At 45.9% G+C, this 26,158-nt stretch overlaps 2 protein-coding genes across 6 annotated transcripts; both read left to right on the forward strand.

The window, feature by feature from the left end:
- The first annotated feature begins 6,130 nt into the window (after nucleotides 1-6,130).
- Nucleotides 6,131-12,641, forward strand: TREM2 (triggering receptor expressed on myeloid cells 2). 4 transcript variants are annotated; one of them, XR_013416403.1, is made up of 6 exons: nucleotides 6,131-6,204; nucleotides 7,657-8,007; nucleotides 9,292-9,475; nucleotides 10,211-10,404; nucleotides 10,498-10,689; nucleotides 10,809-12,641. XR_013416403.1 is itself a non-coding variant. In XM_077999993.1 (5 exons), the coding sequence occupies exons 1-5, from the start codon at nucleotides 6,165-6,167 to the stop codon at nucleotides 10,512-10,514; spliced, it is 786 nt and encodes a 261-aa protein (XP_077856119.1). In that variant the 5' UTR covers nucleotides 6,131-6,164; the 3' UTR covers nucleotides 10,515-10,767. The 4 variants fall into 4 exon arrangements, 2 of the variants coding, with proteins under 2 accessions (XP_077856119.1, XP_001117305.3); XR_013416404.1 differs by having other exon boundaries at nucleotides 9,385-9,475; XM_077999993.1 differs by lacking the exon at nucleotides 10,809-12,641 and having other exon boundaries at nucleotides 10,498-10,767.
- A 2,349-nt stretch (nucleotides 12,642-14,990) lies between these two features.
- TREML1 (triggering receptor expressed on myeloid cells like 1) lies at nucleotides 14,991-20,079 on the forward strand. 2 transcript variants are annotated; one of them, NM_001194729.2, is given in 6 exon segments: nucleotides 14,999-15,079; nucleotides 15,235-15,567; nucleotides 17,959-18,061; nucleotides 18,435-18,523; nucleotides 19,029-19,081; nucleotides 19,424-20,079. In NM_001194729.2, coding segments are annotated over 6 exon segments (936 nt in total). In that variant the 5' UTR covers nucleotides 14,999-15,036; the 3' UTR covers nucleotides 19,739-20,079.
- The last annotated feature ends 6,079 nt before the right edge of the window (nucleotides 20,080-26,158 follow it).

Below are 26,158 nucleotides of genomic sequence, written 5' to 3' on the forward strand. Positions count from 1 at the left end.
GTGTGCTATTTGCTAAGACTCTTGTTAAAGCACAGTATTAGGGTGGGAGTGACCCGATTTTCCAGGTGTTGTGTGTCATGGTTTCCCTTGGCTAGGAAAAGGAATTCCCTTCCCCCTTGCACTTCCCGGGTGAGGCAATGCCTCACCCTCCTTCGGCTCTGGCTCATTGGGCTGCACCCACTGTCCTGCATGAACTCTCTGACATGCCCCAGTGAGATGAACCTGGTACGTCAGTTGGAAATGCAGAAATCACCCATCTTCTGTGTCGCTCACACTGGGAGCTGGAGGCTGGAGCTGTTCCTATTCGGCCATCTTGGCACCCAATCTGGATCTAACTTTTTTTAAGCCTGGAATATGTATATGACATTACTGAAACAATTGGAAAGTCCTTAGGTTTTATTTTTAGTTTTAAAAAGGAGTCTCTTAGCTGAAATCATTACAGATGAAATAATATTATGTATGGGATTTGCTTCAAAATTATACGTGAGACAGTGGAGTGGACCAAGCAAAATTGGCCACGAGTTGATAACTGGTTGAGGATGGCTTATTGGTAGATGGAGTTTATTATACTTCTCTTTTTGTGTATATTTTAAATTCTCCAGAGTGAAAAAGTCGAAACTTTTTCTTTTCTTTTTTTTTAAAGAAGAAATGTATGGACAGGAGGGAGTGGAGAAATCAAAGACCCTGGAAGAGAGGATTAGGAGAGGATTAGGAGAGAAAGCAAGTTGCCAGGGACCATCCAGGGTAGAGAGAACAGTCACCTGGGAAGAGGAAATGGACATCTGGGAAGGAGTGAGGCAGGAGGATGGAAGGAAGATTTCAGGGAGAAATAGAATGAGAAGGAAGGAAAATAATACCGACTACCTTTTTTTTTTCTTTTTGCAATCAACAATATGCCATAACTTTACATACCCAGATAGTGAAACTAGGCTCAGAGAGTTAAGAAACTTGCCCAAAGCCACATAACTAGTAAGTAACAGAGCTGGGTTTAAGCGGAGATTTGTAAGAAGCCAAAGTCTACGTACTTAACCCCTACTCTGTATTTTTAGTTTCTTTCACACCCAGGCTTCAGTGCCCACACTTTTCCCTCATGTGCAGGCTGGATATCCTTCCTGATCCCAGCCAGAATCTGGAGCAGTTCTGATTGAATCAAGAGGCAGGAGAGGTTCCCTTTGCTTTCACCTCAGCCCTATGACGCCTGCGATGTCTGCACCAGTCTTAGCACCTGGGTTCGTCTATCTCCTGAGTTCTCATCCAGCCGTTTCCTTAGTCTAACATCCTGCATCACTTCAGTTGGACCCATTGGCTGCTGCCAGACTGGCCTCCTGTCTGCCTGAGACCTAGTCCAGTGCCATCACACACTCGCGTGCACACACACACTCCCCCAGGAGATGTCCTGGCTTAGAGAGGGGAGTCATTGGCCCTGAATAGGACCTGAGATCTTCAACTTGGAAAATAGGAAGTGTTAAAATGGAAGAGCTGTCTGAGCTGAAAGTGTCAGAGGATGATGGTACAAATACGAAGAGAGAGAAGGGAAGAAGGGTCAAGTCTGAGCCAGATCAGAGGTGGGATAAAGATTGAGACTTGAAGGCAGGGGTTTGGATGTAGGAAGGTAGAATAAAGTAAAAGCAGAACAGAATCAAAAAAAGGAACTGGAAAAGAGAAGTCTTAAGTGGCTACTTATTAGTGAATGGCATTTGTGGGCTCTTATTTTTTTAGTGTGGTGGCCCCAGCCAAGGGTAGAATGGACACCACCAACCACCCCCTTAAGCCCAGTTCTCAGGCAAGGCTTTGCAGGGGCTGTCCCAGGTTGGGCTGATGATAAGCCTGATCAAATTGGGGTTATTCCAGCTTTGAGAGGCCTGTTCCTATGTCGGCTGCTCCAGTCACATGCCTCCCCAGCCTAGCACAGGGGCTGGCACTGGCCATGGTCCTGACCAACACCTAGTGCTTTCCTGGCTGCTCAGGTTGGCTGGGTGCGGATAGGAAGATAATGGAGGATCTGATCTGAAAGAGGGTGAGGATGCTCATACTTGACCGTCTTGATTTACTCCTAGGGAGAAAGGAGAAGAGAGTGAAAGTGTGTGTTTGAGGAGAGAGATGATTTGGAGCAGTTACTCTAGGGCTTACTAGGGAGCCTCCAGGAGTTCTGAAGAGGATGACCAGGCAGCTGTGAGGTCTCAGTTAAAGTTAGACATCAGGAGCATGTCATGTGTCCAGTCATGCTTCTGGTTCTGAAGCTTTCCCCAGCAATGGTCACTATCATATCTAGGAACACAAAGGCTCCATGGTTCTGTAACACCATGCCCAGCACATGAATGAATGCACGCATTGGTGAGTGATGAAGTTCAGATGTAATGACAGAAGGACATAAACTCTGTGCCCAGATGTGAGGTGGCAGGTGTGTTTGAACTCAGATTTAGCAAAGGGAAAAGAAGAATCCTGTGCTTGGGAGCGGGGTGGTTCAGAACTGTTCCTGTGCTCAAATATGAGGATCGAGGGATCAGGAAAATTAACACAATTTTAAGGAAGAGAATTTGATGTACGTGTGCTGTGAGTAATTGGTAAGGATTTCTTGGTGCCTTCGCTTTTCCTTGAGGTTTAAAGATCTTTTCCTCATGTGGGAAGGCGTGGGGACAAGGGGCCAATATGCAGCTTAAATGGACCAGAAAGTAAGACAAAAACTTATAGAGCTGACGAGTTATGCTTCTGCCTAGGAAACAGAAAGCTAGAATCATGTAAAATAACACCCCAAATCATAAAATATTTAGGTAAAAATTTAACAATATATGTGTAAGATTCGTATGCTAAAAACTGAAAACACTGATGAGAGAAATCATAGAAGAAACAAATAAATGGACAGCTGAATTGTGTCCATTGCGTGGAACACTCAACAGTGTTGTCTATTTCCCCCCAGAACTAACCCATAGGGTCAATGCAATCCCAACTGAAAGCCCAACAGGTTTTTGGGGGTGAGAAGAAGAGGATTAGAAGCCCACAAGCTGATTTTATATTTTACATGGCAAAGCAGAGTAACTAGAATAGTCAAAACAATTTTGAAGAACCACTGTTTGATTTTAAGACTTACCGTAAAGCTACAGTAAGTTATCATGACAGTGTGATATTGGAGAAAGAATAGACATATGGATCAATGGAACAGAACAGTCAGAACTAGACCTACATGTCAATTGATTTTCAAAAAATATACTAAGGTAATTCAATGAAGAAAAGAAAGTCTTCTCAACAAATTATGCTAGTACAATTGGACATCCATATGTTGAAAAAATTGCAAAGTGCATCTTATGCCACATGCAAAAATTAATGAAAAATGAATAATAGACCACAATGCAAAGCCTAAAACTATAAAACTTCCAATGGAAAATATAGGAGGAAATATTTGTGACTCTGAGGTGGGTAAACTTTTTAACAGAGCACAGAAAAGCACAAATTGTAAAAAGAAAAATCAAGGAATTGGACTTCATCAGCAATAAAATCTACCCATATAGGCTGGGGGCAGTGGCTCATGCCTGTAATCCCAGCACTTTGGGAGGCCGAGGCAGGCAGATCACCTGAGGTCAGGAGTTTGAGACCAGCCTGGCCAATGTGGTGAAACCCCGTCTGTACTGAAAATACAAAAAAATTAGCCAGACGTGGTGGCAGGTGCCTGTAATCTCAGCTACTTGGGAGGCTGAGGCAGGATAATCACTTGAACCTGGGAGGTGGAGGTTGCTGTGAGCCAAGATCTCGTCATTGCACTCCAGCCTGTGTGACAAGAGCAAAACTCTGTCTCAAAAAAAAAAAAAAAAAAAAAAAAAAAGATGTTGCTAATGCTGCTAAGCAAATGAGAAAAAAAGTTACAGACTAGAAGAAAATATTAGCAAATCACATATCTGATAAAGGACTGCTATCCAGAATATGAAGAATTTTCACAGCTCAATAGTAATGATAATAATAAACAATTACAAATGGACAAAAGTGTTGCACTTTGTCAAAAGTACTTTGCTGAAGAAGGTACAGATGGCAACAAACAATAAAAAGATGTCCAATATCATTACTCATTAGAAAAATACAAGTTAAAATTGAATGAGATATCACCTTACACCTATTAGGAAGGTTTTTTAAAACCTGACAATATTAACTGTCGACAAGGAAGTAAAAATGGTACAGCCTCTTTGGAAAAGACTTTGGCAACTTTCATAGACTTAAACATACACTTACATGTGACCTAGCACTCCCATTCTTAGGATTTTATCCAAGGATAATAGAAACATACGTCCACACAAAATATATGTACATGAATGTCATAATTGTCCCAAACTGGAAAAAACCCAAATGTCCATCAGCAGGTGAATGAATACGCTACTTGTGGTACAACTATAGAATGAAAGATGGTTTAGCAATAAAAATGAATACATTCTTGAGAAATGCAACGTCACGCATGCTGAATTTATTCTGATGAGTGAAAGAAGACTGATCCAAGAGGCTACATACTGTTTAATTCCATGTCTATGACATTTTAGGAAGAGCAGGACGCTACAGACACAGATGTCAGCTCAGTAGTTGCCAGGCCCTGGATTAGAGAGAAAAAGACTGGCTAAAATGGGCACAAGGGCTCTCGCTTGAGTGAAATGAACCTTTCTATATTATGGTATTGTGTTACATAGACCTGGTGATTGTGGTGGTTGTTATAGAGATGCTTGAGTTTGTCAAAATTTATACAAGCAGACATTTAAAAGGGTTAAATTTTTGTATATGTAAATTATGGGCCAATAAACCTCACTTTTAGAAAAAGACCCTAGAAGAGTACCTACAGAGTGATCTTCAGCCCCCAGACCCTTGGGGCAAGGCTGGGCAGTTGACCCTTTGAGTGGAGGCCTGTCTTCTCCTCTCTATGAACTCCCCATCTCCAAGCACATTCCCTGTCCATAAGGTAGATGCACCGTAAATATGAGTAAATAAATGAATAAAAGAACAAAGAAGTGAGTGTTTGCAGGAAACTAAAGTAGACCCTGACAATCTACAGGCTCCTGCAGGCTTCTCCAGCCTCTTCTGCCACTCCCAGCACAACTCCATTTCCCACTCCTAGAATTGCCTCAAGCCTCCCCATCCAATCCCTGACTCACTGGGCCATTTCACACCTCTGTGCCTTTGCACATGTGGGTCCCTGTGCTTTGATCACCCTTCATGGGAACCTGTACCTGTAGGAAAACACACCCCTACCCCCAGAACTCTGGGAAATACCCTGTCCTTTCCTGTAGGATAGGATGATCAGGAGTTCAGGCAGGTGTGTGCACAAAATAAACACCAGTGTGAGCTTGTGTGCACAGGAGACACCCCACAGTTCCAAGAAGGCTAAACCTGGGCAGAAAACTCCAGGTGGGAGAGAAAATTCTCTGTCTTATAGACAGCCCATTTCCCTTTTCCCTGCTAACTAGGATAATGGTAATAGTTAATATTTGTTGAATGCTGTGTGTCAGGCCCTACTGGAAAGCACTTTACCTGTAGGAACCCATGTGGTGCTCCTGATAACCCTTTGCACTATCGTTATTCCCACTGTATGGATCAGGGAACAGACACAGGTAGGTTTTGGATGTGTGGTTACACACCCAGAAAGGCAGGAAGTCTGGCTCCAGAGCTGTGTACTGAACCGCTGCCACATTGCAGGAATGACGGCCCTGGAGGGAAGAACTAAGAGGGGCTGGGTGAGGGTCCTGGCTTCTGAGGGCACAGCTGTTCTCCAACTTTTGCAAGGCTGAAACCAGAAGACAGCAGGCATTGCAGCTGGTGGAGGGTCTGAATACTGCTGTGAGGATAGTGATTCCTGGGCTAGGCTCTGCAAGGAAACTGAGCAGTGCAGGGCCTTACCAGCCCCAGCCATCTGGGGGCCACCCTGGCTGGCACCAGCAGGAGGGTGGGCTGGCTTCTCAGAGGTCTGGGAGACTCAGGCTCCTTCTGCCAGGGCTGCAGTGGCCGACTCCTCCTCCCCCTCCCTCCCCACCCTGCACCGCCTCCAGACCCCAGTCCTGACTATTGCTTAATCCCCAGGAACCCAGTTCCTGTGGGCAGCGCCTGACATGCCTGATCCTCTCTTTTCTGCAGTTCAAGGGAAAGACAAGATCTTGCACAAGGCACTCTGCATCTGCCCTTGGCCAGGGAAGGGTGGCATGGAGCCTCTCCGGCTGCTCATCTTACTCTTTGCCACAGGTAGGATCTTCTCCGTGCCCTGTGATGCCTTCTTTCCCTCACTTTGAGTATGTGGTTAGGGAGCAGGTGGTGGGCCCTGGGGTGAATTACGAAGGCGGTGGCAGTCCTTGGCATGCCTGAGTGCCCTGTTCTACACTCCTCTCCTCCCCAACCTGCCCATATTCTTCACACCCTCCTTCCCTCCCCAGTATCAAAACCCACCCTCAGACTCTTCCTGCATGTGGACATGTAAGGGGCTGGTGGACTCTGGTTGCATTGGAAGGGAAGGAGTGCTAACAGTGGCATCCCAGGCACTAGCTGGCAGTTGGGGGAAGCTTTCGGGGGGCGCCAGCACTGATAATAGCCTCTGAAATTATAAGCCACTAATTATGAGCCCTTGCAGTTATAAAAGAGGAAAGAACATGAGGATGTTCACCTGCATCTTTGGGGCACTGTCTCCCCTGCTCTGAAGGTCCTCTTGTCCTCAGCTCTCGATGGGAGGTGAGGGGCCTGGAGATTTCCATCACTGAGTTGCGGCGAATTGACACACCAAATTTTTGTACACAACTGCTTCTTCCCACTGAGGGAAGTGAACCTTTTGCTCCCCCACAGCGTTGGACAAACCTGGGCAAGAGGAGAGATAGTGCCAAATGGAGTCTTGTTCCTGCAGCTTTAGATGGTGTGGGGGCGGGGAGGAAGGTGGGGTCCTGAGGCATGGATGGGAGGTGGTAAGGTGGGAGAGGGCCACTGCCCATATGGTCTCTCTAGTTCCAAAAGGCAGGCCACCAGCTTCCCAATCCTATCTTTCAAGCCTCTGTCACAGTAATGGTTGAAGATGGCAGGCAAGGGAGGACCAAGAGAGGAGAAGTCAAAGCAGGGGGCTCTGGGGGCTTCTGCTGCAGCCCCTGCCCCAGCAACAAGCTGGTGCTCTAAGCCCATCTCCCCCGCCCTAAGGAGGGTTCCCAAAATAGCAGCCTCATGTCTCCCCCAAAATATCTCCGAGACGGGTCCTTCCTGAAAGGGGAACAAAGCCACAGAAATAGGGAAGCTGGAAGCTAAAGGTCAGGAAAGTCGGTACCAGTGTGGGCGGCTGCAGAGCAAACAAGAGTGGCGGGGCAGGGAGAGCCAGCCCCAGGCCGAGAGGAGAGATCCTAGTCCCGTATGACAGCAAAGAGATGTGCAGAACAGAACTGGAGGGGATTTTAAGACCAAGTGTCTCCAGAATAGACCCAGGGAGGGTCAGTTACGTCTCCAAGGAGGCCCAGCAAGACCAACTGTGAGAAAACCAAACCCAGGTCCCAGGTTTCCTGGTTCCCAATTTCCCACAAACACATGCTGTGCCACCTGCTCCCAACTTGCATAAGAACCTAAGCTCCTTCAGGGCAGGGTTTTTGTCTGTTTAGGTCACTGCACAGGGCAAGTGTTCAATGCGTATTTGGTAAATGAAGGAGTGAATGAATGTCTCCTCCCCAGAGCTGTCTGGAGCCCACAACACCACGGTGTTCCAGGGCGTGGAGGGCCAGTCCCTACAGGTGTCCTGCCCCTATGACTCCATGAAGCACTGGGGGAGGCGCAAGGCCTGGTGCCGCCAGCTGGGCGAGAAGGGCCCATGCCAGCGCGTGGTCAGCACGCACAACTTGTGGCTGCTGTCCTTCCTGAGGAGGCGGAATGGGAGCACAGCCATCACAGATGATACCCTGGGCGGCACTCTCACCATTACACTGCGGAATCTACAACCCCACGATGCGGGCTTCTACCAGTGCCAAAGCCTCCATGGCAGTGAGGCTGACACCCTCAGGAAGGTTCTGGTGGAGGTGCTGGCAGGTGAGTGGGCAGTGGCTGCCTCTCTGGCCTGCCCCTGTTCCAAGCCTCATGTTTTGGGCATCTGTGTGCAGAACCACCCACTGGGCTCTCAGGAATCCTGGGAAAACCCATCGTGTGGGTCTCATCTCCCTACTCAGGGCTACCAAGGATAGTTGTGCAGGTTGCTCACTGCACAAGAGGGCCAAAATCCACTCCCCAGCCCGGACTCCTTTTGCCAGACTGTGTTCCCTGGTGCAGAGCTGCATCACCTGCAGGAAGGGCACCTTTCTCTACTTTGCATTAAGGCACTCTGTGAACTAGCCTGGCCTTGGCCCTGCTTGCCCAAACAGCTTTATCCATCTCCATCCAGTTAGCATGTGAACATGATGGGAGGTCCTTAAGGAGGAGGAGGAGATTAATTTATTCCCTCACCAACCAACCAGTGGTCCTATCAACGTAAGTGAAGCACCAACCTGGTACAGAAAATCACCCCTAGAAAAGTACACTGCTTGTGCTGGGCAATGTGCTTCCCTTCTCTGGGCCTCCATTCTCTCATCTGTAAATGGAGAGGGTGGTGTCTGTCCTGCTGACCCCACAGGGTTCCGGTGAGTTTGTGTTGTGGGGGAGGGCAGTTGCGGGCAGGGTGTGACATGTGCTCCAAGCCTCCTGCTACTGAACTGTCTTGGGATCGCCATTCCAGGTGGGAATAGGTGGGCCACGGTATCTCTTTCCATCCCCGAGCTTTGCGCAGGGACCACCCTCCAAGAAGGCTTTCTGCTTGAGTCTTCAGAACACAACTGTGTCCCCAAAGGAGAACAAATCTGGGACTACAGAGGCCATTTCTGACTCTCCTCTTTTCCAACCCCTTCTCCCAGTATGGCTCTTTAGCATGGAAATGAGGTCAGGAGTAGTATTTGCCTGATGTGGGGAGGTCAGGCGAGACTGCCAGTCCTAGACACAAACCCCACCTCCACCACTTTTCTAAGGATGGCAGGAGGCAGTGAACTCCCTTAGCCAACTCCCAAGAGGGAGACAGAAAAATGAAAGTAACCCATAGCTTGTGTAGATAGCTTGACAGTTTAGATAGGATTTTCAAGTACATCCATGATTGAATTCGCTCTTCTTAGCCCCTGTGCAGAAGGAGGGGGGAGTTGTAGTTACTGAGCTCCAATGAGGTGCTAGACACTGCCCAGAGGTGCCCTCATGGAATCCTGGTAACCCTGCTATTAAGGAAGTATTCCTAACTGCCCATTTTATAAGTGGGGAAATTGAGGCTTATGGAGTGTAATGACTTGATCCACATAGGACCAGTGCCCAGGGGACCTCACCCCACCCATAAAGGTTCCCCCCTGCCTCAAGGAGGAAGGGGCTGGAGGCTCATGGCTCTGCCTCCCATAGACCCCCTGGATCACCGGGATGCTGGAGATCTCTGGGTCCCCGGGGAGTCTGAGAGCTTCGAGGATGCCCATGTGGAGCACAGCATCTCCAGGTACAGCGATGATTCTTTCCTAAAACCCGTGGGCAGACTTCCACCCTGCAGAGCCCCACAGGGGATGGGGGTTGGGCATCCTGAACTACAAATTACAAGGCAACTAGAGCCTGAAGGGCCCTGGATGTGTCTTATCTAAACACCCCTCCACCAGCTGCTACATGTTAGTTAGTTAGTGTGATTGTGTCAGTTGTTCATTTATTGGAAGACTTCTATAATGGTTTGTAAAGAGCAGCTGCTCTAAGACTCCTGAATGCCAGCTCCCGCCCCTCCACTGGCAGCCCCAGACATCCCCATAATTCAGTAACAATGAAAGTTTTAGTACTTTAGTACAAAGCTAAGACCCCCGATCTCTGCTTCTTTGGTAGGACCAGAACCAGTCTGACTGGTCCATGCCTGTGTACTGGTGTTTAAACGTTGCTCATATAACCACTGAGCACACATGTGTGTACACACACACCCCCATGGCATAGCACTGTATACAGAAGAAAACTGCTCAGTGAGGGAAGGTGGTGTGTTTAAGTGCACTCAGCAGGTTAGTGGCAGAGCATGCCTAGAACTCAAGTCTCTTGACTATGGGCTCTCAAAGCCCCAAAAAGACCCATCCCAGGGATGGTGCTGGGTGGGGAGGTGTGCTGAGGTCCTAGAAGCTCCTGGTTTCTCCCCATTCCCTGAGAGAAGATTCTAATCTGTAGGCCATCTCAAGGCTCCCATCTGCCCTCTTGTCTCTCCAAGGAGCCTCTTGGAAGGAGAAATCCCCTTCCCACCCACTTCCGTCCTTCTCCTCCTGGCCTGCATCTTTCTCATCAAGATTCTAGCAGCCAGCGCCCTCTGGGCTGCAGCCTGGCATGGACAGAAGCCAGGGACACATCCACCTAGTGAACCGGACTGTGGCCATGACCCAGGGCACCAGCTCCAAACTCTGCCAGGTGAGCTTGGAGAGCACAGCCAATCGAAGGTGGACTTGGCAGGGATGGGAGGTGGTGCTGAGAGGGGCCACATGAGTCCTTGGACTATTGCAGGGCTGAGAGACACGTGAGGAAGACGATGGGAGGAAAAGCCCAGGAGAAGTCCCACCAGGGACCAGCCCAGCCTGCATACGTGCTACTTGGCCACCAGGACTCCTTGTTCTGCTCTGGCAAGAGACTGCTCTGCCTGGACACTGCTTCTCCTGGACTCTGGAAACAGGGAGTGTTTGAGGGAGCGGGGAGGTGGTAAGAACACCTGACAACTACTGAACACTGGACATTTTAAACACTCACAAATAAACCCAAGACTGTCCTATTTAACTGGATAGTTGTGGGCTTCATGAAAGTCTCATTTTCTTCCACAGGGGTAAGAAAATGAATCTGGATGAGAAAAAGATAAGAGATCTTGCTCCTTGAGGCCCAGGACCACAGGATACCACATCTCTCCATTCTCACAGGCTTCAATTGCCCAGTCAGTTTTTTTCTTCTCTCTCCTCCCTTCCCTAGATCTGATTGCCAAGTTCTGCCTCCTCCTCTGGGGTTTCTCTAGCATCCAGTCTTCCTCTGCTCTCCTCCCCCGCATTCACCCTCTCCATCAGCTTCCCCTGGATTATGGGACGTCCCTGCCTCAAGGCCCCCTCCAGCTGACTCTGTTCCTCCCCATCAAGGTCAACTCCTGGCAGACTCATCCATTCATCTCCTTAGAACTCTGTTTTTATCATGTCACTTCGCCTTTGGAGAAATGACAAGGGCTTCATAATGTACAGCATATCAAACTGGGAACTGATGGTTCAAGCCCCTCATCATATAGAAGGGAAACTGAGGCTCAACAAGGGAAAGGAACTTATCCAAAATCCCCAGCCAAAATCCCCAGTAGAGCCTGGAAATCCAAATTTCACTTGGCATTCAAGGTGGTCTTTCCTCTAACTCACTCCTACTTATTTATTCAACAAGTATTAGTTTGAGCAACTAGTCTGTGGCGAGTGCTATTCTGAACACTGGAAATACAACAGTGGATGAAGCAGGCGAGAGTTGTGCCCGCACAGAGCTCACTTTAGTGGGAGGAGAGGAGACAGACAATGCACACAGTAAATAAGTCAATCTGATCACCTGTTAGAGGCAAAACGTGCTGAAGAAAAAAATTAAAATCAAGCAGGGTTAGGAGTATGGGTGTGCAGGAGGCACAGGGGATGATACTATCTTAAATGCAGCAGCCAGAAGGTGAGGAACAGTTGAAGGAGGCCACGAAGTGAACCATGAGGACATCACAAGGAGGAGTATTCGGGGCGAGCGAACAGCCAGGGCAGCTCATGCAACCTCATCTCTCTCTTCAACACACACACCACCCTGGCCAAGACTCTGGGGGAAACTGGGAGGAGACTCCCCTGAGGGTGAGCTGCAGGGGAAAGAAGTGAGTCGGCCACATTCTTAGGCTCTCTGGACTGGGCCCAAGAGAAGTGGATGCCCAGGATCCCCTGTGGCCACCACTCACATGGCTGCTTTGCCACCTAACCTGGGCTTGGGCCCCTAAGGTTTAAATCACCAGGATGGAGCTCCCGGCATGGCCCTCATGTTCCAGCCTCACTTCAACATGTCACTCCCCTGGCTCCAGCTGTGCCCCAACCCTGCCTTGTCCACACCCAATGTAAGCTGCTCCATTGGCTCCCTGCCCTGGAGTCTTAGGATTCTGGTCCAGTCTGTGTTCCCATGGCCTGCCTGGCTCAGGGGCACATTAAACTTCCTTATTGTGTCCTGGGGCAGTGCCCCCTTCCTATAGATCCAGGGCACAGGTAGACACCAAGAATGAGCCGAGCCCAAATTGCACCTTCTCCACCTCCCTCCCACCCCAGTTGTGGGCACCAGTGCTGATGACATGGCCTGGGAGGCTCCCCGCAGCCTGCCTTGTGCTCGAGGGCAGTGGCTGCCATCAGCCCCAGCCCAGAATCAGGCTTTCCTCCTCATGGGAGCTTGGACTTTTCTCTTTCCTTCTCTGCCGTGTCAGAGACATTCCCCTCTGGATTGGAATCACCCAGGATCCCCTGCCTCAGACTCTCTGGGAGCACTCTGGACTGAAGGGGAGTGAGGCCATTTGGCCTCAAATTTCAACTCTGCCTCCTATTAAGACACCTTAGGCAACCTCCTCAATCCCTCTAAACCTCAGTGCCCTCTCTTGTAGAAATAAACAAACAAAACAACCACTTCCCCTACTTTGCAAGGTTTTTGTGGGGTTGAAAGAAATAACATTTGTGGCCGGACATGGTGGCTCACGCCTGTAATCCCAGCACCTTGGGAGGCTGAGGGGGGTGGATTACTTGAGGCCAGGAATTCAAGACCAGCCTGGCCAACATGGCAAAAACACTGTCTGTACAAAAAAAAGGAAAGACAAAAATTAGTCGGGCATGGTGGTGCGTGCCTGTAGTCCCAGCTATTTGGGAGGCTGAGGCAGAGAATCGCTTGAACCCAGGAGGCCAAGGTTGCAGTGAGCCAAGATTGTGCCACTGCACTCCAGCCTGGGTAACAGAGTGAGACTCTGTCTCAAAAGAAAAAAGAAAAAGAAAGAAATAATATTGTGAAGGTCCTTGGCCAGGTGACTGGCACATAGTAGGTCCTCAATAAACACTGGTTTCCTCCATCTAATGCCCAGCAACATGATGCCTCTGTGAAGGCCAGGAACTTGCCTGGTCACCTCTGTCCCAGCACCCAGCAGTGGACCATATTCAACACTTAGTCCAGCGTTGAATACAGTTCACCTCTTCATACAACATGCCCGGGTGGCTTGTTAGTATGAAAATAACTTCCCTATAAGGCAATCAGAGAAAGCCTGGTATGCATTGGCAAGACGGATGCAAGCACATCACCAACTAGGGTGACCCGTTCTGGTTTGTTCAGGACTTTTTCAGTTTTTGCACAGAAAGTCCCATGAAACCCCTCAGTCCCAAGCAAAAAGGGGAAGTTGGTCACCCAATCTTCCACTTCTACAAGGCCCAGTTTAACACATTAACTAGTTTTCTTAAGCTCCTGCTCCCAGTTTCCCATTCCTCACTCCCTTGTTCCCAAAGGAAGGAAGGAAAAAGAGGAAAAAAGGAGGTGAGAAGGGAGGAGATGGGAGTGAGGGAGAACGGCCTTTCCAGACCCTTTTCTAGGTCTTACCCTCCAGATTAGAGCAATACTCCCCTGTTAACCATCCCCAGCTGCTGTAGTCTCTTTGACCACTGGTGCTTCCCCTATGTCTGAGGTCAGATAGTTTATTAGGTTTATTACTCACACTTTGTCCCAGTTCCCTGAGCCCATTTCCACAGGGCAACATGAATGAGAGCCAGGAGTCTCCTGTGTAGGCAGTGAGCTTGGATCACAGGAGAGAAACCCCCAAATTATGAGACTTGGAGTTTATATAGAGAATTTGGTGTATCTCCCTCTCTGGAAGAAAGAGAGAGAGAGAGAGAGAGAGAGAGAGAGAGAGAGAGAGAGAGAGAGAAACCTTTACTGTGGAATGTAAACAAATCTCTGGTGAAGAAGAGGAAGAATGCAAGCAAATCTCTGGATGTTGCACTCAAGGCATGTTTGCTATTCAATCACCCGCCAACAAAACTTGGCCAGTACCCTTTGCACGGAAGGACTAGAACATGCAGCAATGTGAAAATATTCATGAAGAATTGTCTTCCAACAGAGAAGATAGAGCATTCATGAAACAAAAATAGTATGCCAGAATTTTAAAATGCTCAAAGAACGAGGAATATCTTGTCTTGTAAATTAAAAATATTTTAAAAAATAACATTTTAAAAGACAAAAATAGAAGGATGGAAGAAAAATGAGGACATCTCCTTGAAGGCAGAACAAAAGAGAGAAAAACATGGAAAATGAGAGAGAAAAGATATAAAAATGAAATGAACACACGACGTTCAATAACCAACTAGTTAAGGAGTTGCAGAAAAAGGGAGGGGGAGAAGAAAATGGACATGTAATTATGAAAGAAATAATTCGTTTCCTAGAACCGAAGAATGTGGATCCAGATGGAAGGGGTCTAGAGTGTCCAGGACAATAAATGAAGAAAGACCCAGTCCAGGGTACAGGATCAAGGTGAAACTTCCTGTTTGAGGTTGTACTGCATGCAAGGACAACCTCTTAAAAGCTTGGGTGGTGGGGCAGCACTCCCAAAGAATTGAGAGTGAGAATGGCATTGGGTGAGGTGCAGGGCACTCTACCTTCCTCCGTCACAGCTGTGCACCCTCAGATTCTGTATTAGGAAGATCCTGAAGATCATCTTTCCTCTTTCTCTCTTGTCCTCCAATTGTCACAATCCTCCCATCTCACCCCTTAGCTGGGCCCCAGCCACTGCAGGCTTCTAGCTTTCTTTGGGTCTTCTCATCCTTTCTTGCCCACCCTTACCCTCAGGGCAGTTCCTGAGCACTGAGCCAACCAGGGCTTGGAAGAACTCCCTTTCCCCACTCCTGGAGGTGCCCATCATTTCCTGTCTCCCACCCCATAGTCACTGAGAACCCCACGTGACTGTCTGAGGCAGATGTTTCCTGCCCTCAGGGGAATGCTGTGTCAGTCCCCAGGCAAGCCCAGGAGTTGACATTTCTCTGCCCAGCCATGGGCCCCAACCTGCTCTTGCTGCTGCTCCTGGGACTAGAAGGTAAGGTTCAGGAGGAGCTGCAGCTCCGGGCCCCATATGCTCAGCCCCATGCCCAGGAGTAAAGTGTTATTGTGAACGCCACACCCATACCAGCAGCTGGGCTGGGAGGTGCTCCCAGCTCCTGCCCACAATTCCCACCTCCTTTTCTTCCCCAGGTCAGGGCATAGTTGGCAGCCTCCCCGAGGTGCTGCAGGCACCTGTGGGAAGCTCCATTCTGGTGCAGTGCCACTACAGGCTCCAGGATGTCAAGGCTCAGAAGGTGTGGTGCCGGTTCTCGCCGGAGGGGTGCCAGCCCCTGGTGTCCTCAGCTGTGGATCGCAGAGCTCCAGCGGGCAGGCGTACGTTTCTCACAGACCTGGGTGGGGGTCTGCTGCAGGTGGAAATGGTTACCCTGCAGGAGGAGGATGCTGGCGAGTATGGCTGCATGGTGGATGGGGCCAGGGGGCCCCAGATTTTGCATAGAGTCTCTCTGAACATACTGCCCCCAGGTGAGTTATCCTAGGCCAGCTACCACCCCTTGGACCTACCCTCCCCACCCCCACCTATTGCCAGGGCTCTTGGGTTCTTGAGGAGTGGGGGCCCCTGGGGAGGAGGCATTCGGAGGAGATATCCTCTTGACAGCTCTGCAGGGAGCGGAAACCAAACTGGGTGGGAAGTCTGAGATAAATCAGCTAAAAACCATCCCCTTCCCCCTTCCACACTAGTGTGCTTCCCAACAGGAAGGCGTGTCCTTCCCACCCCAGGGACTTGGTCTCTTCTTCCAGTATTTTCAACATACTTGATGCTAATTTATTTTTTAATTAGAAATATTTTAAACAATGTTGAATCTGAGTATATAAAACCAGAATTAATTTTTGTAGCTTTCAGTGTTTTATTCCTGTAATAGTGGGCTTGGCGGCTTAAGAATTATGGAATGCATACCTTATTTAATTTTATAAGTCTTCACAGGGCATCTAGTATGTCTCACCTACAAGTGGGTACATTCAGTACCTGAACTACTTCAACTCCTTTCGTTTTAAAAATGGAAAAAGTGTCATTCATATTTTAAGCCAATATTCTTGACCCTATTTTCAGTATTAAAGACACTGTTTTTGCAGGTTTCATTCCCACAGCCCATAACTTTTCTAGTATACAAGCATTTATTAAAAGAAAATTTTAAAATATTAAAAAGTTGGGTTTTTTTAAAGAAAGATAGGATGTTCTAAAAATAAAGTTCTGGAGGGAAAATGGTCAGCTACCTCAAGCACAGACAGCCACTCCTTTTCTTTTATGGAACTGGCCATTTTTTCACCTTTAGGTCTTCCTTTTCTCAAGTATTTTATGCCCAATCCCCAAATAAAATTAAGTAGAACATTTTCCCTTCCCTTGTTTTTTGTTTTGTTTCATTTTGTTTTGTTTGAGACAGGGTCTCACTCTGTTGCCCAGGCTGGACTGCAATGGCAGTATTGGCTCACTGCAACCTTGGACTCCTGGGTTCAAGTGATTCTTGTGTCTCAGCCTCCCGAGTAGCTGGGACTACAGGTGCCCGCCACCATGCCCAGCTAATTTTTGTATTTTTAGTGGAGACGGGGTTTTATCATGTTGGCCAGGCTGGTCTTGAACTCCTGACCTCAAGTGATCTGCCCGCCTTGGCCTCCCAAAGTGCTGGGATTACAGGCATGAGCCACCGCCCCAGCCCCTTCCCTTGTTTTTTTCCCTCTAAATAAGAGGGTAGACTATGTTGTCATTAGAATCCTTCTCATCTCAAGCCCGTGGTTATTGTCTTATATTATAAATATATTGTTAATCCTTGTCATTCTTTGCCCTCCTCATTCCTTGACACTTTGAGTTACTAAATTCAGGTTCTAACTCCCTAAAAGGCAAATTGTGACAAGAGGAGACTCCCTGGGAGGAGGGTCAGGGAGGCAGGGAGCTGGGCCCCCAACCTGCTGCTATGGGGCAGGTGCTGTGGAGAATGATGTTCAGGCAGGCAGGTGGCACATAGCATCCAGAGATGATGTGGCTTGCAGCTCAGGCGAGCATTTAGCTTCAGAGAAGGTGGTCAAAGGCAGCCTAATAGGCACCAGGAGGGCAGGACATGTGCCACAGCAGCCCCAGTTCCTGGTGTGGCATAGGAAGGGGAGTAGGAATGGTAAATCTCTCAAGAACAAGGCAAGGCCCATTCCAGTCGGTCTGAAAGGACTGGCCACGTTCCTAAGACAAGTCTCCAGGCCCAGAGAAACCAACCCCAAGTCCTACAGCCAGAAGTCAAGCACATCCTATGGGTGACAGAAGCCTTGTCCTCAAACTGAGTCTCAGGATCCCAGCAAGCCTCTCAGCAAGGGTCAGTTAGTTAGTGTTGCATCACATGAGGACCCACCCAGATTTCCTTCAGTCCTGAGGGCAGAGCTTGGGCTGGGGTTGCAGGGTTGCAGGTATGTGAGGAGGCCCCATTTAAGACCCATGAGAGCCAGGAGCTATGTCACCCTGAGGATGAGAACTGGAGAAACCTATTCGGGTGGGAAGGAGAGGTGGGTATAGATCATCCAGTAGGTGTTTTTACACAGACTGAACAGCTTGATAAGGCCAGAAGGGTGAGGGGTAGAGCAAGTAAAAGGGAAGAAATGCAGCGGGAGGATGGGGGGAGCTGGTGGTACAGGGAAAAGTGGGTGTAGTCACAACCAGGTAAAGACATAAAAAGCCAGTGCCATTTCCTGACCTGTGGAATGACAGGCCCCTAAAGAACATCCCATCCTCCCCTTTCTGTGTTTCTTCCTGGGGTCCTCTCCTTCCTTGGCTCCACTCCTCCAGTCCCTATAACTCAACAGGATATTGAAGCCTGCCCACATGGGCATGCACTCATTAAATGTTTCCTTCTGACTCCGTTCCTGGCCTGACAGAGGATGAAGAAGAGATCCATAAGATTGGCAGTCTGGCTGAGAACGCATTCTCAGACCCTGCAGGCAGTGCCAACCCTTTGGAACCCAGCCAGGATGAGAAGAGGTACTGACAAGATTGGATTTGGGAGGCCAGGAAAAGGGTGGTAGTGGAGACAATGACTTGTTTAGAGCTCCCAACTAAATCGAAGGGGAAAACCTATGATTCTTCCCACCTCTGGGGAACTTCTGGACAGACGACAGACAGATACATACTTCTCTGTCCTGGTTCAGCAATGGTCCCTTCATGCTGGTGAATCTTCAGCCAGGACACCTTAATGAGTCCCTCTTCTGCCCTGCCTCAGTCAGCCCTCCTCATTCTATTCCATCTCCCTCTCCCAATCGAGAACGTAACCCTTCTGTCGCTGCTGCAGGGCTCCTGGCCAGCAGCTCCCCACAGGCTTCAGGTCTAAGCCTACCTATCCCTTTCTGTTCCTCAGCATCCCCTTGATCTGGGGTGCTGTGCTCCTGGTAGGCCTGCTGGTGGCAGCGGTGGTGCTGTTTGCTGTGATGGCCAAGAGGAAAAAAGGTAGGTGGCTATCTTCCTATCTCAGCCTGGCCCTACCATTCCTGTATCAACCAGTTGTGTAGATAAGGCCAGGAGTCTAGGTCCAATCCCCCTACAAATGGATTTACCTGGGCTTAAGTCTCAAGGCCCCCATATCCTAGAATTTCCAGGGCTGAGGGATGGAGGGGAGGGAAGGAGATTCAACGGGAGCAGCCTGCAGAAAGACAGGAATTAGAAACGGTGGGGCAATGCAATGGGAGGAAAGGCATTGGAGAAGGTGGGGAAAGGGTTTCGGGAGGTAGGCTGAGTGCTGAGGTGAGTTGAAGGGAGCTCTGGAAACCATAAGTGGGTGAGGAGATTTCCAGCAGGCTGGGGAGATGGAAGGGGTAAAGATTTGGTGGTGGGAGTGGGGAAGGTGAGTCTGCAGTAGTGAAGAGGTTTCAGAGGCTTCTGAAGGAAGAGAGTGAGGGAAGGGCTCTGAGCTAGCCCCGGAAGCAGACTATGCTGCTGTTGTCTGTTCTGCCAGGGAACAGGCTTGGTGTCAGTGGCCGATTCCTGAGCAGCAGAGTTTCAGGCATGGTAAGAAGCCTCTGCAGGCCCGCAGCCAAATTCCCCAGACTTTCTATTCATCACACTCACTGAGAGGTCCTAGGATGATGGGGTGGAGAAAGGACTGGGACCTAGCTGGGGTCGAAACCCTCTTCGTAAATGCTGTAAACTTGACACTAATGGTCTCCCTTGGCATCCCACCCTCCCAGACTTGGGGAGAAACTTGGGGCTGGAAAATCTTCACAATGAAGCCCTCTTGCCCACTGACATACTCAGGATTCAAGAGATAGATCTAGTGTGGTCCTGGGCTTCCCACCAAAGGGAGATCTGGGGCAGAGGGAGGCATTCCTGATTTGCCTGCTTTTGTTTCAGAATCCCTCCTCAGTGGTCCACCATGTCAGTGACTCTGGACTGGCTGCTGAATTGCCTTTGGATGTACCACACGTTAGACTTGACTCACCACCTTCATTTGACAATACTACCTACACCAGCCTACCTCTTGATCCCCCATCGGGAAAACCATCACTCCCAGCTCCATCCTCATTGCCCCCTCTACCTCCTAAGGTCCTGGTCTGCTCCAAGCCTGTGACATATGCCACAGTCATCTTCCCGGGAGGGAACAAGGGTGGAGGGGCCTCTTGTGGGCCAGCCCAGAATCCACCTAACAATCAGACTCCATCCAGCTAAACTCATCACACTGTAAACTCATGAGGACCATCCCTAGGGGTTCTATGCATCCATCCAGCCAGCTCATGCCCTAGGATCCTTAGGATATCTGAGCAACCAGGGACTTTAAGATCTAATCCAATGTCCTAACTTTACTGTCAGGGAAAGTGATGCTCAGATATGACTGAGATGTCTTGGGGAAGACCTCCCTGTACCCCACTCCCCCACTGGTTCTTCTGCCATTACACACTGGGCTAAATAAATCCTAATAATGATGTGCAAACTCTTAATGGCTGAATGGGAAAGGAAACTGCCCAAGTTTGACTAATTGCTTGGCCTGTGAACGGAAAAGACTCTGGTCTGAATTTTGTGCTGTATGATCTCCTGTCTCTCGTCAGTGGGGAAATGGTTTCCTTCCCTGGTCAGAACACTACAATGCAGTTTGATTCAAGGGATGCTGAAAAGTCTTCCTCAAAAGTATTTTTTGCTTCTCTCATGATGCCTCCAAGTACAGATTCATTTGCGTGAGTCAAGGAAGTTCTTCTCCTTTCTGCTCTGCACCTTGTGAATATGTGACATGATGCAACACCATATGATGGGGTGGGGGTGGTGATAGGTTAATGATAGTTAAAAGAGACCCAGGACAAATGGTGTATGAGAAATGGGACTGAAAGGAAACAGGAGCAAGGACAGAAATGGAAATAGACACCAAGTCTGTTCCTTGGCAGGACACAGGATTTTCAAGCACTAGAAGACCTTTACAGACATCAGTCTTACCAGAGCTGGCTGTCTCTTAACTAGGTGGTCATCTAGTAACACTGTTTCCCTTGGTCTAAACTCTGGAGCCTGGGAAGGGCCCCATGGAGAAATGAACTGAGGGGAGGGAAAAGGGAATGGTAAAGGAATGGCCATGGTCAAGTGTGAATGAAAGCTAGTTCAGGCTAGGGGTGAAAGAGCCTTTAAGGACTTGCCAGAATTTCTTCTGAAACTGTTCAATTTGAAAATATAGTCATCCCTCCATATCCATGGGTTTTGTATCCACAGATTTAAGTGTGGATCAAAAATACTGAAAAAAAAAAATTAGATATTTCTTTAAATATTAGAAAAAAATGGTTATGTCTGTACTTAACATGTACAGACTTTTTCCTTGTCATTATTCCCTATACAATACAGTATAACAACTATTTACATAATATTTATATTGTATTAGGTATTTTAAGTAATCTAGAGATGATTTAAAGTATATGAGGAGATGTGTGGTTATATGCAAATACTACACCATTTTATATAAGGGACTTGAGCATCCACGGATTTTGGTATCTACAGGGGTCCTAGAACTAATCCCCCCCAGATACTGAGGGGTGTATGTATTTGCCCATATTGGGATGAAATGCTCAGTAACCCAGTCTTGTTACAATCACAAATAGCTAGGCATAAAGAGGTTTTTGCCATCTGGAGGGGCCCTAAGCTTGGCCTAAGCACCTCAGGAAGAAGGACAAGTGGTGTGCCCTGGGCTCCAATTTGCCCACCAATCAACTAATGACTAGGGACTGCCTGCTGGGGAGTGGACAGGTGGCAGAAAAAAGGGCAGAATAAAGACTAAAAAGAACCCTCTGGAAAAACTCACCATGGTCTGAATATATTTAGAACTTTTTAGAACATGTCAGAAGTAAAAAGTGTATTTTTACTTTTGAGTATAAAGGAAAATACTAAGAAAAATAACAATCAATTGAGTGGTAAGGAAGAGGAAATATAAAAATTCCATCATTGATCATGATAGGAAGTCTATGAATACCAACCAAAGTCATAGTTATAAAAGTAACTTCTAAGATGAAAATACTGCCATGCTAAATTTTATAAGAAGAAACACACATGCAATATAAAGCAAAGTAAATGCAGGCAACATGGTGAGATGACCTCCTCATATCAGAACCTTTGGAATTCAGTTAAAGAAGTACTCAGAGGAAAATTCACACTCTTAACAATTAAGCATCTTACTCAAAAAGTTAATTTTATCTTATTTATTTATTTATTTATTTTTGACACGGAGTCTTGCTCTGTTGCCCAGGCTGGAGTGCAGTGGCCGGATCTCAGCTCACTGCAAGCTCCGCCTCCTGGGTTCACGCCATTCTCCTGCCTCAGCCTCCCGAGTAGCTGGGACTACAGGCGCCCACCACCTCGCCTGGCTCATTTTTTGTATATTTTTAGTGGAGACGGGGCTTTACCGTGTTAGCCAGGATGGTCTCGATCTCCTGACCTCGTGATCCGCCCATTTCGGCCGCCCAAAGTGCTGGGATTACAGGCTTAGGCCACCGAAGTTAATTTTAAAAGAGAAAAATGATATAACTAATACATAAAAGAACAGATTCTTTAAAATAAAATGAAAGAGACACTGTTAGGCAACTTAAGACTGAAATAAAAAATGACAAAGGAGAAATAACACAAAGACAATGAAAAATATAATGAGAGTATTTTGTGTCGAAGCTGGGAGTATTGATGGAATGGGAATGATGACAAAGGGACCTGAAATAACTTTTTTGGTTGAAATGTTCTCTATCATGATTGTGCTAGTGATTACATAGGTATATATATTTGTCAAAAACCTATCGCTAAAATGGGTACATTTTCCTAAATGTAAATACTATTTTGATAAAATTGGCCTAAAAAATAGTTGAAAGACTGTTGAGGAATAGTTAAAATAATTTTAGAGAGAAAAGAGCCCTTTCAAGAATGAACCAAACTCAGAAGCCATAAAAGAACTCATACATTAAAACTGATACATGCCAGAGTAAGAACCTGTGAAAACTCTCCTCCAAAAAGCAACAAGAAGGCCGGGCGTGGTGGCTCATGCCTGGAATCCCAGCACTTTGGGAGGCTGGGACAGGTGGGTCACCTGAGGTCAGGAGCTTGAGACCAGCCTGGCCAATATGGTGAAACCCCATCTCTACTAAAAATACAAAGATTTGCCGGGTGTGGTGATACATGCCTGTAATTCCAGCTATTCAGGAGGCTGAGGCAGGAAAATTGCATGAACCTGGGCAGTGGAGGTTGCAGTGAGCTGAGATTGTGCCATTGCACTCCAGCCTGGGTGACAGAGCAAGACTGTCAAAAAAAAACAAAAAAACAAAACAACAACAACAACAAAAAAAACAGCAACAAGAAACAAGAAAACTGGCAAATATATTCAGAATCAACTTTTTCAGAACTCTGGAAATTAACCAAAGACTTGCATCAATAGAGGGAATGTTTACTTAGGAAAAATGTCTTTCTCCCTATCTATTTGATTTAAAAGAGAACTTCATAGATTAACAATTATAAAGCTAAAGTTAAAATTATCTATTTAACACAACATTTAACACAACAGAAGGCAGTTGATGAAGAGAGGCAAAAAGACATAAGACAAATAGAAAACAAATAAAATGGCAGGCATAAATCTAACTTTATAGTAATTACATTAAATGTAAATGGATTAAACATTCTAAAAGGCAGAAATTGGCAGAATGCATTAAAAATACATGATCCGGCCGGGCGCGGTGGCTCACGCCTGTAATCCCAGCACTTTGGGAGGCCGAGGCGGGCGGCTCACAAGGTCAGGAGATCGAGACCACGGTGAAACCCCGTCTCTACTAAAAATACAAAAAATTAGCCGGGCGCGGTTGTGGGCGCCTGTAGTCCCAGCTACTCGGGAGGCTGAGGCAGGAGAATGGTGTGAACCCGGGAGGCGGAGCTTGCAGTGAGCCGAGATCGCGCCACTGCACTCCAGCCTGGGCGACAGAGCGAGACTCCGTCTCAAAAAAAACAAAAAAAAACAAAAAAAAAACATGATCCAACTACATGCTGCCTATAGGAGAAAAACTTTAGATTAAAAAACACAAGCTGGTTGAAAGTGAAAGAATGTAAAAACATATACCATGAAAACTAGCTAAAGAGAGCTGGAATGACTATACAAATATCAGGCAAAATATAGAGTTAAGACTTAAAATTGTTACTAGAGATAAAAAGGACATCATAATGACAAGAAGGTCAATCCGTCAAGAAGATACTACAATTATAAATATATATGCACCTAACTATAGGGTTTCAAAAAATGTGAGGCAAAAACTGACAATTAAAGTAAGAAATAGAAAAGTAAAGAGTAATAGTTGGAGACTTCAATATCTCACTTTAAAAAATGGATAGAACAAGTAGACAGAAAATCAGCAAGGAAACAGTAGACATGAACAACTCTATAAATCAACTAGACCTAACAGACAGTTATAAAACACTCTACCCAACAGCAGTAGAATACATATTCCTCTCAAGTGTACACGCAGCATTCTCTAGGATACACTATATATTAGACCATAAACAAGTATCCATAAATTTAAAAGGACTGAAATTAGACAAAGTATGTTCTCTTACCATAATGGAAAAAAATTAGAAATTAGTAACAGAGGTAAATTTTGGAAATGCATAAATACGTAGAAATTAAACAACATACTTCTAAATGACAGCTGTGTTAAAGAAGAAATCACAAGGGAAATTAGAAACACTTTGAGATAAAAATATAAACACAATATACCAAAACTTATGGGATGTAGCAAAATCAGTGCTTAGAATGAAAGTTATAGCTTTAATCACCTACATTAAAGAAGAAGATCTCAAAACAGCAACCTAATCTTTTACTTGAAGCAACTAGACTGAAGAGTAAGCTAAAATCAAAGCAAGCAGAAGGAAGAAAATAATAAAAATTAGAACAGAAATGAATGAAATGAAATAGAGAGCAGAAAAATAATAGAGAAAAATCAACACCAAGAGTTGGTTCTTTGAAAAGATCAACAAAATTGATAAACCTTTTTAAGCTACACTAGCCAAGAAAAAAAAAAAAAGACTCAAATCACTAAAATACAGAATGAAATTGGAGGGACAACTACTGGCATTAAGATATGAAAAAGGATTATAAAGGAATACTATGAGCAATTGTATATCAACAAGTTAAGATAACCTAGGTGAAATGAACAAATTCCTAGGAAGACACAAATTACTGAAACTGACTCAAGAAGAAATAAAAAATTGAATAGATCTATAACAAGTAAAGAGGTTAAATTAGTAAAAAAAAAAAAAAAAAAAAACTCACAACGAGAAGCCCAGGCCCAGATGGCTTCACTGGTGAATGCTACTAAATATTTAAAGAATTTAAAAACCTACCCTTTACAAATTATTCTAAAAAATAAATGAGAAGGGAATTCTTCCTAACTCATTCTATGAGGCCAGTATTACCTTAATCCAAAAAACAGACAAAGAAATCACAAGAAAAAACAAAAACACTACAGACCAACATCCTTTATCAATGGAGATGTAAAAATCTTCAACAAAATACTAGCAAATAGAATATAGTAACAGATAAAAAGCATTATACACCATGACAAAGTGGGATTTATCCCAGGAATGCAAAGTTGATTTCACATATAAAAATCAGTCAATGTGATATTATACCATATCAATAGAACAAAGGACAAAAACCACATGGTCACCTCAACAGATGCCAAAAAAACATTTGACAAAATCTGACACCATATCATGTCAAAAATACTCAACAAATAGGAATAGAAGGGAATTTCCTCAAGATGATAAAGGCCATCTATCAAAAGCATACAGCACACTTAAAGGTGAAAGACTGAAATCTTTCCCCCAAGATTGGGAACAAGACAGGAATATTCACTCTTTGCCACGTTTATTCAACATTGTACTAAAGGTTCTAAGAAAGAGAAATTAGAAAGGAAAAAGAAATAAAAAGATTCCAGACTAGAAAGAAAGAAAAGCATCTATTTTTAAATGACATGATCTTGCATATGTAAAATCCTAAGGAATCTAAAAAAAAAAATTTAGAGCTAGTAAGTTCAGCAAAGTTCCAGGATGCAAAATCAATACACATTATCTAACTTGTCTGAGAAAAAAAGAAAACTATATATACACAAAAATCAGTTGTATTTCTATATATACTTGCAATGAACAATTCAAACATGAAATTTAGAAAACAATTCCATTTATAATAGTATCAAGAAGAATATGATATTTAGGCATAAATGTAACAAAAGAAGTCTAACATTTATACATTAAAATTATTAATGTATAAATGTATAATATTATTGAAATAAATTAAAGAAGACCTAAATATATGGAAAAGATATCCCAGTTTCATGGATCAGAGGACTTAGTATTGTTAAGATGGCAATTCTTCCCAAATTAATTATAGATTTGATGCAATCCCTATCAAAATTACAGTTGTCCTTTTGGCAGAAATCGATAAGCCAATCCTAAAATTCACATGTAAACACAAAGGACCCAGAATAGCCAAAACAATTTTGCAGAAGAAGAGTACAGTTGAAGGATTCACACTTCCTGATTGTAAAACTTACTATAAAGCTACAATAATCAAGACTGGATGGTACTAGCATAAGG

Source organism: Macaca mulatta, chromosome 4 (assembly GCF_049350105.2).
Source record: "Macaca mulatta isolate MMU2019108-1 chromosome 4, T2T-MMU8v2.0, whole genome shotgun sequence".
NCBI lineage: Eukaryota > Metazoa > Chordata > Mammalia > Primates > Cercopithecidae > Macaca > Macaca mulatta.